General features: G+C 35.5%; 1 protein-coding gene across 1 annotated transcript in view; it reads left to right on the top strand.

Annotated features, from left to right (window-relative positions):
* ITPR2 (inositol 1,4,5-trisphosphate receptor type 2) overlaps positions 1-14396 on the top strand; it is a 496128-nt gene that overhangs the window by 414601 nt on the left and 67131 nt on the right. Inside the window, exons 50-52 of the mRNA XM_008058785.2 lie at positions 4656-4820; positions 8148-8343; positions 10930-11022. Coding sequence (XP_008056976.1) covers positions 4656-4820; positions 8148-8343; positions 10930-11022 — 454 coding nt within the window. The remainder of the gene's footprint in view (positions 1-4655; positions 4821-8147; positions 8344-10929; positions 11023-14396) is intronic.

Genomic DNA, 14396 nt, shown 5'->3' with positions numbered 1-14396 from the left:
CGCGCCCTACCACGCCCAACTAATTTTTGACTTATAGAGACCAAGTCTCACCAAGTTGCCCCAGCTGGTCTCGAACCCATAGGCTCAGGCAATCCACTTGCCTTGGCCTCCCAACGTGCTGGGATTACAGGTTGAGCCATCAAGCCTGGCCACCTTGTTCAAATTTAATAGGAACATGCCCTTAGTTACTTACCTGTAGGTAGTTTTCTCGTTCTCATATGACTACTAATCCATAGAGTTGAGTCCCACCACTGTATGTTCACTTAACTTATACCAATTCAGTGATATATTCAGTTAATACTTTTGCATTTTCTCTCTTGCTGTCTCTCACACATCTCCCCCCACCCACAAACACACCCTACCTTTTTTCATATAATATGGTCACTGAATGCTCCTAATGACTTCCAATATTCAGTTGCAGAAACAGAGAACTGTTCCAGTGCTGGGATAAACCTAGGATGTGCTGAATTTAGTGAGAGATGTTGCTGTTTTTGTTACCTGAGCTTTCTGTTTTGTGTCAACTTAAAAGATTTCCAGGGTGATTTTGACTACATGCAATTTGGCCTTACACATTGACCTTAGAACTTTATCCTACCTTAGATGTAGCAAATGAATCAAATCATTTCATTTTTAGTAGGAAGTTTGATTTACATGATTGATGAAAATATGGTAATGGAGTTGAAGATCAAAAATTCAGTTTTACCTTTCAATAAATAAGCAGGCAGTCTTTTTCTCCTACAATTTATTCCTATAAAATAGGTCATGTCTTCCCATAGGAACAATGCAAGATGGGGATAGAATTTTTGAACAGGGACAGAATATCAAATAAGACCAAAAGAATAATATTAAGATAAGAACATAATAGCTATAAATTTCTGTGATTACATAAAGTAGTAATACTTAAAGACCATCACAGAATTTTACAGCTATGAGTGACCTTAAAGATTGTTCAATTCTAGGCATTTCATTTTAGATATGAGGAAACAAAGTTCTATAGAGACCAGAAGGATTTACCAAAGCAAGTAATTAGTGGCAGAGCCAATGCTTGAACCAGATGGCCTGGCTTCTGATCCAGGGTCTTTTCATTAAACTGTATTGTCTAAAGTTCTGCAAAGAGGTATCAATAAACCATAAGATATATGAAAGTAGTACTTTGCCAAATAGTTTATTTACCTAATTAAACTTAATGAGCTTATTTTAGAATATATTAACTACAAAAAACATTACTTTTGCTTTTATTTTTAGAATACTTATTGGTAAATCATTTGGATGGCATACCACTTTTAAAATCTGTCTAGAAAGCTTACATTGATTCTGTTCCTCTGTCATCTCTTTTTCCCCACCATCACACAATTCACCCCTTCCTCAATAAAAACTATATCAAGGGCTGCTTTGAAGAATAGACTGAGAAGGAAAACAAAATTATATATGGGACAAGTATGGTCATTTGTGTTCATATTTGTGTGCTAACTCAACGGTCCTTTCAACAGCTCAGGAGAGCTTGGCCTTGTAATCTTGCCCAGTTACCATACCTTCCGTTTATTGTCACCTACGTGACCCTTGCCATAGAAACAATGATTGCCTAATAATGGTATTGACAAATGAAGAACTGGTTAGACGACATCAACTTTTGCATGACATGAAAATGGAAAATGTTTTTTGCAACTTGTTCATTTTTGGCATAAGTATTCCTACCTTTCATGGAAAATGAGATATAAAAACAATTTGTAAATTTCATGATGAAGGAGAAACCAGAGTTTATCTTCTTTTCTACCTACCAAAATCTTTTATTCTTGCAGTTATTTCTCCTTGATATGAACATGTTAAAACAAAAAACAACAATTTGCCTGTTTCTGATCTCCACAGAAATAGATAGATGCCACTCCCAATATCAGCTCCACTCTATGTTGAGACTTAGTGAAGAGGACAGGAATCAAACTCTGTATCAAGGTTCAAACAAACAAAAAATTTCAAAAACCTAAAAAAAATAAGGCAAATTTTTATTTTACTTTTTATTTATTTTTTATTTTATTTTATTTTTTTTGAGTTGGAGTCTCACTCTGTCGCCCAGACTGGAGTGCAGTGGCCACTCCTGGCCACCGCAGCCTCGACCTGCTGGGCTCCGGCCATCCTTCCGCCTCAGCCTTCCAAGTAGCTGGAACTACAGGCGCGCGCTACCACGCCCAGCTCATTTTGATTTATTGTAGAGATGAGGTCTCGCCAAGTTGCCCAGGTGGGTCTCGAACCCGTGGGCTCAGGCAATCCACTCATCTCAGCCTCCCAAGGCGCGGGATTACAGGCTGAACCACCGAGCCAGGCTAAAATTTTTATTTTTATGTTATTTATTTATTTATTTATTTTTGAGTTGGAGTCTCACTCTGTCACCCAGACTGGAGTGCAGTGGCCACTCCCGGCCAGCACAGCCTCGACCTGCTGGGCTCCAGCGATCCTTCCGCCTCAGCCTTCCGAGTAGCCGAAATTACAGGCGTGCGTTACCACGCCCGGCTGATTTTTTTATTTATTGTAGAGATGAGGTCTCGCTGCCCGGGCGGGTCTCGAACCCGTGGGCTCAGGCAATCCACTCACCTCAGCTTCCCAAAGGTGCGGGATTACAGGCTGAGCCACCGAGTCCGGCTTTTATTTTTTTTAATGTAAAAATGGCAGAGGCCCTTTTAGATAGAAAGGTGTCCTTGCTTTTGCATTATTTGAGAACTGAAATATATTGCTCTTTTCAAGAATTTAAACTCAAAGTATTATTTTTCCTCAGTATATGGGGCTTATAAATAGTTTTCTTGCAAATTTTTTTAATAATTCAATTTAGAGAATTGGAGACCAGGAAGCAACTTATAAACAATTTATCTTAAATATGCTATTCACCTTCTGAAAACTCATGGTTACAGTTTTTAATTGCATTTTTTATAGAACTTCTTATTTCATAACAATGAACTATAGTGTATGAATCAAGGTAAATAATGTAAATGTAAATAATAGGCCCTCAAAAAAATTTAAAGAATAAGCTACTGAATATTGTTTCACCTGGACATTCTGTATTTTTTGTGGGTATTTCATGGGTATTGTCAAATACTTCATATAACTCAATATATTATATATGATTCTGGGGCTTTTATATAATGGCATAATATTCAACCTACTCTTGGACAGTAAGTGTGAAGACATCCATTATGCTTAGCTATATTTTAATATGGTATAAACTATTGATGATGAAATACTAGTGAAGTAAGACTTTCTGTTTGATGTTAATGAAATTGTTAACAAGCTGATGAATGAAATGGTAGCACTGATTATTGAAAGGATAGTTAATAAGCAGGGGGAAATTTAGGAAAGGTTTGGGCTTTTTAGTTGCTATGTTACTAACTTGGTTGACTCTTTATAACTTGCAATATTAACTTATTTCTCATTACATCTGATTTGAACACCAAAAATTTGAAAGAAGAGGTTTTCTAGCCTCTCAAGTTTTACATCTGTCTCGAAGTGTTATGCTCCTTCTTATGTTACTTAAAATTATTCCATGAAGTAATTTTATGCACATATATTGAAAAAAATCAACAGAGTTACAAAAAGCAATGTGTTTCCCCAAAGTTAGGTTTGGACGTTTAAAGACAGATATAGTTCCATTAGATAACTTAAAGAACTCAGGGAACAATTGGGAAGAGAAAACTATGAACTCTGGAAATCTGTAATTCTTTCCTTGATGACTAAGAGGCAAAACTGGTTGTTTGGTTTACAAATAATGCAGTGGTTCTAGAGCCAAATGGATGGCACCAAGTTTATAATAACTTTTTTCTTTGTAAATCATTGCACAAATCATCGTTATTGCCGAAGAATCTCAGTATGTATTTATACATTCCAAAATTATGCTACCAAAAGCAATATAAAATATAGTTTAATATAAATACTCTATGTAGTAAGAGTCATAATAAATGCTCCAAAATGTTTATTGAAATATAACCACACCAAGCTTAGAAGATAGATACATGCATTATATTTATTTTAATTCAGGCACATAAATATATTTATATTACCTATATATACAAATTAAATGCAAAAATAATTTCAAAGACTTGTTTGAAATAATACTCAGTAGAAAATGTCTAGGATTAAAAATAAATTAAGGATAAGTCTCTGAATATTTTCTGAAAAAACATTTCTGTTATATTTCCAGCAAAATAAATGCAATTAATATATTACTTTTAATGTAGAAAGCATAATAAAAGTAATATTTAAAGAGTTGTATTAAGGACTTCATATGCTTTATGTCTTTTAATCCTCTGAAGAGTTCTATGAGGTGGGCATTCTTTTATTCCAGTTTTTCAGAAGAAACCATTAAGGCCTACAGTTACATGAACTAGGTCATACAACAGTCATGGAAGAGCCAGGATTAAAATTCAAGCATGTGTTGATTGTGTAGCTGGGTCTTTTAATCATTCTCTCTGTTTCTGAAACTGCAAAGGATACAAGTGTTGCATGTATTATATTTACATCCAGATTTGTAAGCAATGCTGAAAAACTATGAAATGAGAAATTATGAAAGAAAATCATAGACTGGGTGAACAATAGCTTTTGTTAATGTTTTGCAATTAATGTGAATTTCAAAATAAATAAAACAATAATCTCCAAATCTCTCCTTTCTTCAGCTTTGTAATAAAATAGTATTTCTGGTGAGTTTTGTTGGAAATCGTGGCACGTTCACCCGCGGGTACCGAGCAGTCATCCTGGATATGGCCTTTCTCTATCACGTGGCATATGTCCTGGTTTGCATGCTGGGCCTCTTTGTCCATGAATTCTTCTATAGCTTCCTGGTGAGTACATCTCTATGTGGACAATCACTGCTGGAAAAAAAATGCACAATGCTTCTTCTTCTTATGCCTTTTCCTTTGATTTTTTTAATGCAGGACCTGACATTCAGGACACATTATATTATTTTTAGAATTTCCTAGGAAAAGCATGAATTATTATCATTTGTAGTCTTTTTCTCTGGGAAATCACATAGGTGGTGGGTTTCTTTATTTTCTCTCTGATAAGCAACTAGCCACCCCACCTCTTGACCCAGGCTTTATAAGACAGGCTGCTTTTGCTTTCAGCCAAATAGTATTTCTCTTTACATTTAAAAGATTCTCCAACAGAGTGTGGGAGACAAAATAGGAGTATGTTTTCTTGGGTACTGAAATCATTACATTTTATTTTTATCAAAAATGATGTGTATCTTTAGAATTGCATGTAAGTAAAATGAGGGGGATAAAAAGTCAAGCAAAAAGACAAGGAGTTGTTTTTAAGTACAGTCTTATAGTTTCTGGTTTACTATGCCATTGTTGTCAAATTTTATCTACATATATTTAATTCATTAATGTATTTTTCAGATTTTTTTTATGGAGGCTTTTTGTTGTTGGTGGTTATCAGTTTTCTTTTCTTCACATGTACTGTTTTATAGCCATAAACCAGGAAAGGAGTCAACACAAAGATGTGATAATGTTTTGAAACTTAAACAGCATTACCAGGTTAGCATCACGATGCCACAGGAACAATTTATTTATATCTCCAACCCATAGTTGACATTCAGTTGAGAGCACTGTACAATAAAATAATTTTTGAAAACAACTTGAAGATCTAAAAACATTTTATTGACCCAGTTTGCTTAGGTCATGAGAGATAAATCCAGCACCTCCTGCTTCCGCATTATCTAGCACATCCATGTAGGAAGACTGAAATGAGGCTGATCTTCCATTTACCCTTACACACATGAACGAGCCACAGTGAAGAGTGAATTTTTCTACTCTATTTTAATACAAACTTCTAGGCAGTTAAGTCACATCATTCAGCAGTTAATTTTTTTTTCTTCCAACAATCTAAATGAATTCTCTCTCCCCTGATTCACCAGAAAAATTGTATTGTCTTTACCTGCCTATGATGTATAAAGTTCTATTATACCCAGCACTTTTACCTATGACATGAAATAGTCTATAATTAATTAAACCACTTTATTGAAGTATGATATACAAAAAGCTATACCTATTTAATGTGTACAATAATGTTTTGTGCTTCAATCTTCTTATTTATAAAATGGATAGGGATAGTATAGAAGACTAGTCATATCAAGATCCATTAAACAGATAATATGAAAAACATGTGAAATGATGTATACAAATCTCTATGTTTTCCAAGGCAAGGTATTTGATGAAATCATAGTGTATTTAAATAATAAGCTATGAATAGAAATGTTGCTTTTATTTTATGTTACTTAGCCCTTTTTCTAGTTTTATTTTCTTCTGGTCTTTTATCTTTGTTGCCTTTGAAATCTGACAATACTAATGCTAATTTGTTTTTATTGGGTTGGTTATGAGAGGATAGTTCATTTTGATTTTTAGAGTGCCAGAAGGAAATAGTAATGCACATAATGCCAAAAATAGTATTTAAACATTTTTTTTTTTTTGAGTTGGAGTCTCACTCTGTCACCTAGACTGGAGTGCAGTGGCCGCTCCCGGCCACCGCAGCCTCGACCTGCTGGGCTCCAGTGATCCTTCCGTCTCAGCCTTCCAAGTAGACAGAATTACAGGCACGTGTGCTACCACACCCAGCTGATTTTTTGATTTATTGTAGAGATGAGGTCTTGCTGCCCAGGTGGGTCTTGAACCCGCGGGATCAGGCAATCCAGTCACCTCAGCCTCCCAAATGCGCAGGATTACAGGCTGAGCCACTGAGCCCAGCTAAACATATTTTTAAAACACTTTTTATATTTTAAAAATATTTTAATATTAATTTCCTGTTGTGCCCACAACTGTCAGTCCTTTCTCCAAAATAATAAAAACCATACTCTAAGTTTTTCTTTTCACAAATAAACAGAAAGAACCATCAACCTATCCAATATCAACAGGTTTTACATTTGCAAGATTCTCATTCTGTGGGCCTAAAATGAAGCCTAGGAATATGCATTTTTAGCAAACATCTCAGAGGCTCCTGAAACCTACAGACTTTCTCTAGAGCTGACCCAAAACACATTACCAGATATTTTAAGCCTTTATTGAGTTAACTTACAGGAAAATCTCCATTATATCAACTTAATGCTTAAATAAATTGAATAAGCCAGAGTGTTGACAATTTGGAAGTTGAATTTATAGTAGTTAATTTATCTGTACTGTATTGACTTCTTTTCTAAAAATGACAGCTCCTTCCAGGAGATAAACAGATAGTAAAATTTTTTAAATGTTAGACTTTTAAAAAAATTTGACCATCATGAAATAGCAGTTTCCTAAGGTAAGCAAATAAATTAATATCTGTACAGCAATTATTTGCAAGAACTACAGTTAAGTTGGAAAGTAACTGTATAACCCTCAGTACTAAGAAAAAAATAGAACAATGCCCTGGTCTTTCTGAAAGGAAATATGATGTAGAATTGATCATTTCAACCAATTCAGAAATTCCAATTACTGCCACAGATAGCAGAAGACAAACTCCAATTATAAAATTGATATCCATTTCAAAACAGATATTTATACTTTTAAAAAAACGAATGCTATTTTATTGCTTTTGTTAAAGTAATATATCCTCATTATACCCCTTCAGTAAGGAAAGTTGTTTACATTTCTCAAATGTTTTTAATTTTATGCCTTTTCTATTGCATCAAGCCTATAAAATTGTTCTTATAATTTCACCTCCAATCTCTTGATTAAATAATACATTTAATAAATTTGTTAATTATTCATCACTTAAGAGTACCTAATTCAGCATTCTCGTTTTCACCATTTTACATATTCCAAAAGTAACTGCAGAATATAAGTAAGATAAAAATAAAAACTAAACTGTTTAAGTATAATATTATAAGTTTTCTAAATTCAAATTTGAAACTATTCTATCTCCTTGATTTTATAGTAGGTTAATATTATGCTGGTTATGAAACCAACAAATACACATTATGCCCTATGTTAGAGTTATTTTTACTTAAAAATGTTTATGAATACATTCCAGCTGGAGAAGAAATAGGTATTTTGGTTCATTTTTAGCATGATTTGGGTTGTTATTTTTTTTACAGACAAGCTAGAATAGCTTGCATTTGTATTTGGAGTCATATGTATCTTTGCTCACCATTTGCTCCATTGCATTTTTTCTTGTTTTTGTTTTCTTCGTTTGTGTAGCTTTTTGATTTGGTGTACAGAGAAGAGACTCTGCTCAATGTCATAAAAAGTGTCACACGAAATGGTCGCTCTATCATCCTAACTGCAGTCCTGGCTCTCATCCTCGTCTACCTATTTTCCATTATTGGGTTCCTGTTTTTGAAGGATGACTTCACTATGGAAGTGGATAGGCTAAAAAACCGAACTCCTGTTACAGGTATTGCTGTTACCATGAAATGAACTTTCTCTAATGGCAGATACTACTTGTGCGTTGCTTTTAACAGGATTACAGATGAACACTAATGGGAGAAATGTTTTCTTATATTCCTTTGAGAATATGTCCTCATTCACTACTGAGTCTGGAATGTGAAATACTTTTAGGCTGTATATTAGCTGTCAATGTGTATAAAGAAATACTTATACAAGAAATATCATCTAAACTCAGTCTCAGAAAGAGTTTCAGTAATGCTGACTGTATTCCAGAAACAGTCAGCAACTTCAGTACAGGATAATAGCTTTCAAATTCTTTTCATCCTCTTTTTCCCTGTCTCCCTCCAAAAACAACATCTCATATCATTTACAGCCATTATTCCATACATGTCTTATCACAGTACAACATCCTGTTATATTTAAATATTTGAAGATGATAAATACTTTGATTTGAAAACCACCAGATCATAAGAAATTTAGTATAGAAGACATGCTCAAAATATTGTGATTAAAGGACACAATCTATCAGTGATTGACTGTCAGAATTTTTAAATGATATTTATTTTTGTTGTATAACTGGTTAATCACCCATTTATATTCATTGTGATTCTCGTGGTGTTGTGGCTTTTTCTTTCCAAGTTATTTTGAATTTTTTATTTATTATGTTTTCTAATGGCTCCCCCCTTCTACATTTTGTTATTTTGGTAAAGTTTTTTTGTTACTCTTTTTCTTTCTCCCCTGCTTTGCTAGGTAGAAATAACAGTTCTGCACTTTACTGATAGTTTCTCTGGGTGATTCCACTGACTGAGTTGTAGAGAATGGAAACCACAAAATGACACACTCTCTTCCCAATCCATTAAACTCAAAAACTAGGACTGAAATAGTGATACCTTGTAAATGATATTCTTTGTTGCCTCTAACAAACATTTCTTAATTATTAAGTTAATGACATATGGTAGCATCTTTCTTAGATTATGGGATAATTAAGTAACATTTAAGTCTATCAGTAAATCAAAATGATCAAAGCACAGAGTAGAAGCATCATATACATGGATTAAAAATTATTAAACTTGAAACTCTCCTGGAAGTGCCGCTTTGCTTCCTGCCTTATCTCCAGGTGTGTAAATCATGTGACTCCTTTAAACAGACCCTTCTCCAAAAAGCTTTCTGGGTTTCTTTTCTTTTTTTCCGCTTCTAGAATTCACTTCTTCCTCTTCTAATGCTCTTCATTTATGAAAATTTATACTTCACTTGGAAATATGAATACTGAAATAAAAAATACATTACCAGTTACTATCCAACCCTATGATAATAAAATACTTCCATGTAAATATTAAAAAAGTGAAAAATAAAAGAAAAACAAATCCAAATAAATAAATAAACAAAAAATGTGTACTTTACTTTCTCCATTCAATTGTAATTAGATCTATACCTCTCTGCGTCCCCTAGTTGACTACTGGTTCTCTAAGACCTTGAGTCTGGGCCCTCAGAAGCTTCCAGGGTACTTTCATAAACATTTATTAAGCAAGGAACTGGCCACCAGAGCACATGCTCCTCCTTTCTCTTTATGACCACCAGACACCCACCCCACCCCAAAGTCAATACTGATGGGAATATCTTGCCCTCAGGGGCAGGGAGAAATGGAGGTAAATCTGTGGCTGCTTCCTAGACAGGACTCTAGTTCTCTCAGCTCCAGTGCTTGCATGGCTGGGAACCTCAGCCCCAGTCTACCCCCCTCTCATATTTCCTCCTACCTCCAGCTCCCATTTGCCACTGCTACCCCCATTTCAGCTGACAAGTCAAAGAATCAAGGAAACCACGGTGTAGTGTTGCTCAGAAATGCACTTCCATATTGCTTCAGCCTTTTGTGTACACTCATGAACTCACTTCTGCCCCTCCATCATATGGACTTCCCTTGATAGCTCTATGAAAAATAGGTTTGAGAAGAGCCTATTCACTTCAAATTTATTACTAACAACACATTTCTTAAAATAAAACTTTTTTTTAATACAAATAGGAAAGTTACCATTTTCTATTCTCTTCTGGACCAGAAAAATAAGTGGTGAGTCAAAAAGCAGATGGATTCCTGGGAACTATGGAGGAATAGAAGATCCTGGGCAGGGGTCTGGCAGAAGATTCTTGCTCCCAGAGGCATATTATGCCCTTGTTTCCAGGAGCTCAAACTTGCCTGTTAGAACTGATACCACCTGCAATTTCTGCCTCAGCCATAAGGGACCTATGGCTTAGGGTTCAGGGACTGCCAGCTGCACTGAGGGTAATGTGTTCCTGCCATCCCAAGTCAGAACACTGCATTTGGTCATAGAAACATTACACATGTTGGCTGCAGTCTATGGTATTATTAATACTTTATCTCAACCTCTTAAAAAAGGTATACAAGGCTTTTAGTGGGTTGACCCGTGAACCTATTCCCTATTTATACAATTGCTTCAATAGGCAAACTGTGTTACTAAAAGACTGGAAGGAACACAGCTAAGTTGAAGTACGAGTGCCTTATATATATACCTTTATAACTAGATTCATTGCTTGTGTGGATATTTGTCTCTATACCAGATTTTAATTTTTGTCTTCGTAGGCAGTCACCAAGTACCTACCATGACCATAACTACCATGATGGGAACATGTGCAAAGGAGAATTGTTCACCCACGATACCAGCTTCTAATACAGGTCTGTAGAAAGAACTCAGGACAGTATGGACTTGATACCTTTGAAGTTTTATTTGACAAATGTTACTACCTCTTAGAGAGTTGCTCTAGGAATTTCATAATGAGCTGAAATAGAAGAATAGAGGGAAAAAGAATCAAGAGGATTCAAACTGAAAAAAAGACTCCCACATCGGTCATTTTGTACCTCTACCTGTTCCTTATGTTATTTCTATTTATGAGAATTTAGCAAATTTACTCTGTGATATGTGCTGCTCAAATTTCTATAACAATATTGCAAGTTACACTAAGTGAGCCCCTTTAACGTAGCCTTTAACATAGGATCTGGAAGAGTGTGAGCTTGGAACTCAAGAGATGTGGACCCACCACTTTCTACCTCTGTGTCTTGGATATATCATGCAAATTTTCTGGACTTAGTTGAGATGTCTCACCTAGAGATAAGATAGAGAAAGAGATGGAGACAGAGAGAAAGAATGAAACTTTCCCTACCTTCACAGGATCAAATGGACCCATATATATAAAAATAATGATTTTAAGACTAAATTGTTCTCTCAGGATATGGTGGGAGTCTGGAAACTATGGCATATGTGATATTTAATGAACTGTAGAAGAAATAAGTAATTTATTTCCTGAAGCAGCAAAGATTTAGGGAGTGTATGTCTTTAAATATTTCAAGAGTTGTCATTATAAAAAGAAGCAGATTGAGTAGGAGTGGATGTGTCTCTAGAAAGGGTAAAGTTATACTAAAGAAAGAAGAGGGAAAGAAGAATTCAGCATGATGTAAGGGTGGAGTTCCCCAGTTTCTATCCGGGAATACATTATTTGTCTGGTCATAATAACAGTGCTTCCTTTCCTAAGTTGCCTCTTTCCTTGAGATGTTGGACAGTCCTTTCTACTCACTAAATATTTCATACTTTATGGCCTAAAGGGAGAATTAAGCACATGAATACATTTCCACTCCAGTGTCCCAGCAGCTATAGGCTCTGTGAGCAGCTGCCATCGGGACTTTTTCTCTCCCTACCTGCTGCTCCCCCAATGAAGGCTCACAGTAAGAACAAGTCACTCTTGGCTTAGGTAGCATTTATGCTCTGCAATTTCTAAAATCCTGAAATATACATCCACCAGTTTCAACAACCCTAATTTTTCAACCTTTCTCACATATTAGAATAGTGACTCTTGACATGATACTCCAGGGCAAGCAATTGAGCAGTGCTGTCTTACTCTGGATACTGGAAGTTTGAATCATATCACACTCTTTACCCATTTTTAGATGATTCTTGGCTAAAATGCCTCTCACTGGTTCAGCTGTCAAGTCATAAACACTCATCAGGTTCTCATATAATTGGGAGTTTGGGATTTTAGAAAATGATGCATTTATTTCTATATATTTCTGCCATTTCATAATCCCAGGATGTCCAAGTTTGTTTAGTAAATAGATCAGGAGTTCTGGGACCTGATGATCTGTAGGTTTCAGGTCCCTTTCAATTCTAAGGCCATAAGGCTTATGGCTCCTAATTCTGTCAAACAATGTATTTATTTTCTCTCACGTCATTCTCAAGTTTGCTAAACTCTAGAGCAGGGGTTGGTGAACCATGTTCCATGAGGAAATATGACTTGCCATCAGTTTTTTATACAGTCCTTGAGAATGATTGGGAAAAACATTTTTTTTCAAGAAAAAGATATAACGTATATGGCCCACAAAGATTATGATATTTGCCGTCACGGACTTTTTTTTCTATTTTAAATTCAGAGAGGGAGGAGGGTAAGGGAGATGGGATTAATGGTAGTAAACATCTGTCTGGGGACAGGGAGATACCTCTTATCAACAAGGGTGCCTGAACGAAGCATATTTGTATACCTAACCCTTAACTGTACCCCACAATATCATAATAAAAAATATTGATTATAAAAAAATGAATAAAAAATAAATAAATAAAAATAAATTCGGGGATACATGCACAAGTTTGTTACATAGGTATATTTGTGTGATGGTGAGGTTTGGCTTCTATGGAACTCGTCCCCCAAATGATGAGCATGGTACTCAGTAGATAGCTTTTCAACCCTCACTACTCTTCCACTCTTTTAGCATCCCCGTGTCTGTTTTTCTCATCTTTATGCCTATGAATATCCAGTGTTTAATCCCCACTTATAAGTGAGAACATATGTCTTTTGGTTTTCTATTTCTGTGTTAATTAGCTTAGAATAATGACCTGCAGCTGCATCCTTGTTTCTGGAAATGACATGATTTCATTCTTTTTTAATGGCTGTGTAGTATTCCATGGTATATATTGGTCTTTAAAGAGAAAAAGTTACTAACTTCTGCTCTGTAAGATTTCCATTAAAAGTGCCAGAAATGCACAGAACAGCAACAGTAGTGCTAAGGACTAGAACACGCAAACGTGGTGGACATTGCCACGTTTTGTGCAATTCTTCAGCTACATAGAAGTCTCTCTTAAATAAACCATCATTCAGCCCATGTTTCTTCATCTTTTTCAAAAAAATATCATGAGATTCTTTATCAGAGCCTCCTTGCCAAAGCCCAGATACATGATGTCTGCCACATTTCCAGTCTGAGGCTAGTCTGAACACACACTGAATGCAGTGACAGTGCGAGTTCAGACTATCCCTTTAGTGATCCACTTTAGCATCTTGGCTTGGTGTTAAACTCATTTGTCAGCAGCTTGCAAAATTTGTCACAATCTCAAATTCAAGTCTACACGTGCTGCTCCTTTTTAAAAAAATCATTATCCATGTCTTTAAAAAAAATCACAGGGTGCTATTTTGAAAATTTGGACATAGTTTAAGTAACTGGGTAAAACAAAATAGTTTTTTTAGATCTTTTTGGTCACTTAGAAGTTCAGTTTATTGTTTATTGTCACCAGTAGTCATTATCTTTTTCTTTTTTTTGAGTTGGGCTCCATTGCCCAGGCTGGAGTGCTGGAGTGCAGTGGCACTCTCACGGACACGCAGCTTTGACCTGCTGGACTCCAGTGATCCTTCGCCTCAGCCTTCCAAGTAGCCAGAACTACAGACTCGCACTACCACTCCCGGTTAATTTTTTTACTTTTTGTAGAGATGAGTTCTGTCTAAGTTGCCCAGTTTGTTCTTGAACCCATGGGGTCAGACAATACCCTCAATTTGGCCTCCCAAAGTGCTGAGATTATAGACTTGAGCAACTGCACCCAGCCCATTATCTCCTTTTCAATTCAACATTTTCTTCTTCTTAACAGGGTATATAAAATAATATTTTTAAAACTGTATTATTAACACAAATATTTTAACAACTTGGTTCCATGTATAGTGATCCTCTGCTTACACTGGTTTTCTAACTCTGAATATTACTTAAAAGGTATTTCCTTTATTTTATTTTATTTTATT

This window comes from Carlito syrichta, unplaced genomic scaffold, assembly GCF_000164805.1.
Source record: "Carlito syrichta isolate Samal-C Ts95f unplaced genomic scaffold, Tarsius_syrichta-2.0.1 Scaffold303626, whole genome shotgun sequence".
In the NCBI taxonomy this organism is placed as follows: domain Eukaryota; kingdom Metazoa; phylum Chordata; class Mammalia; order Primates; family Tarsiidae; genus Carlito; species Carlito syrichta.
The sequence above is the reverse complement of the archived record's forward strand: the minus strand, read 5'-3'. Positions and strand labels throughout refer to the sequence as shown.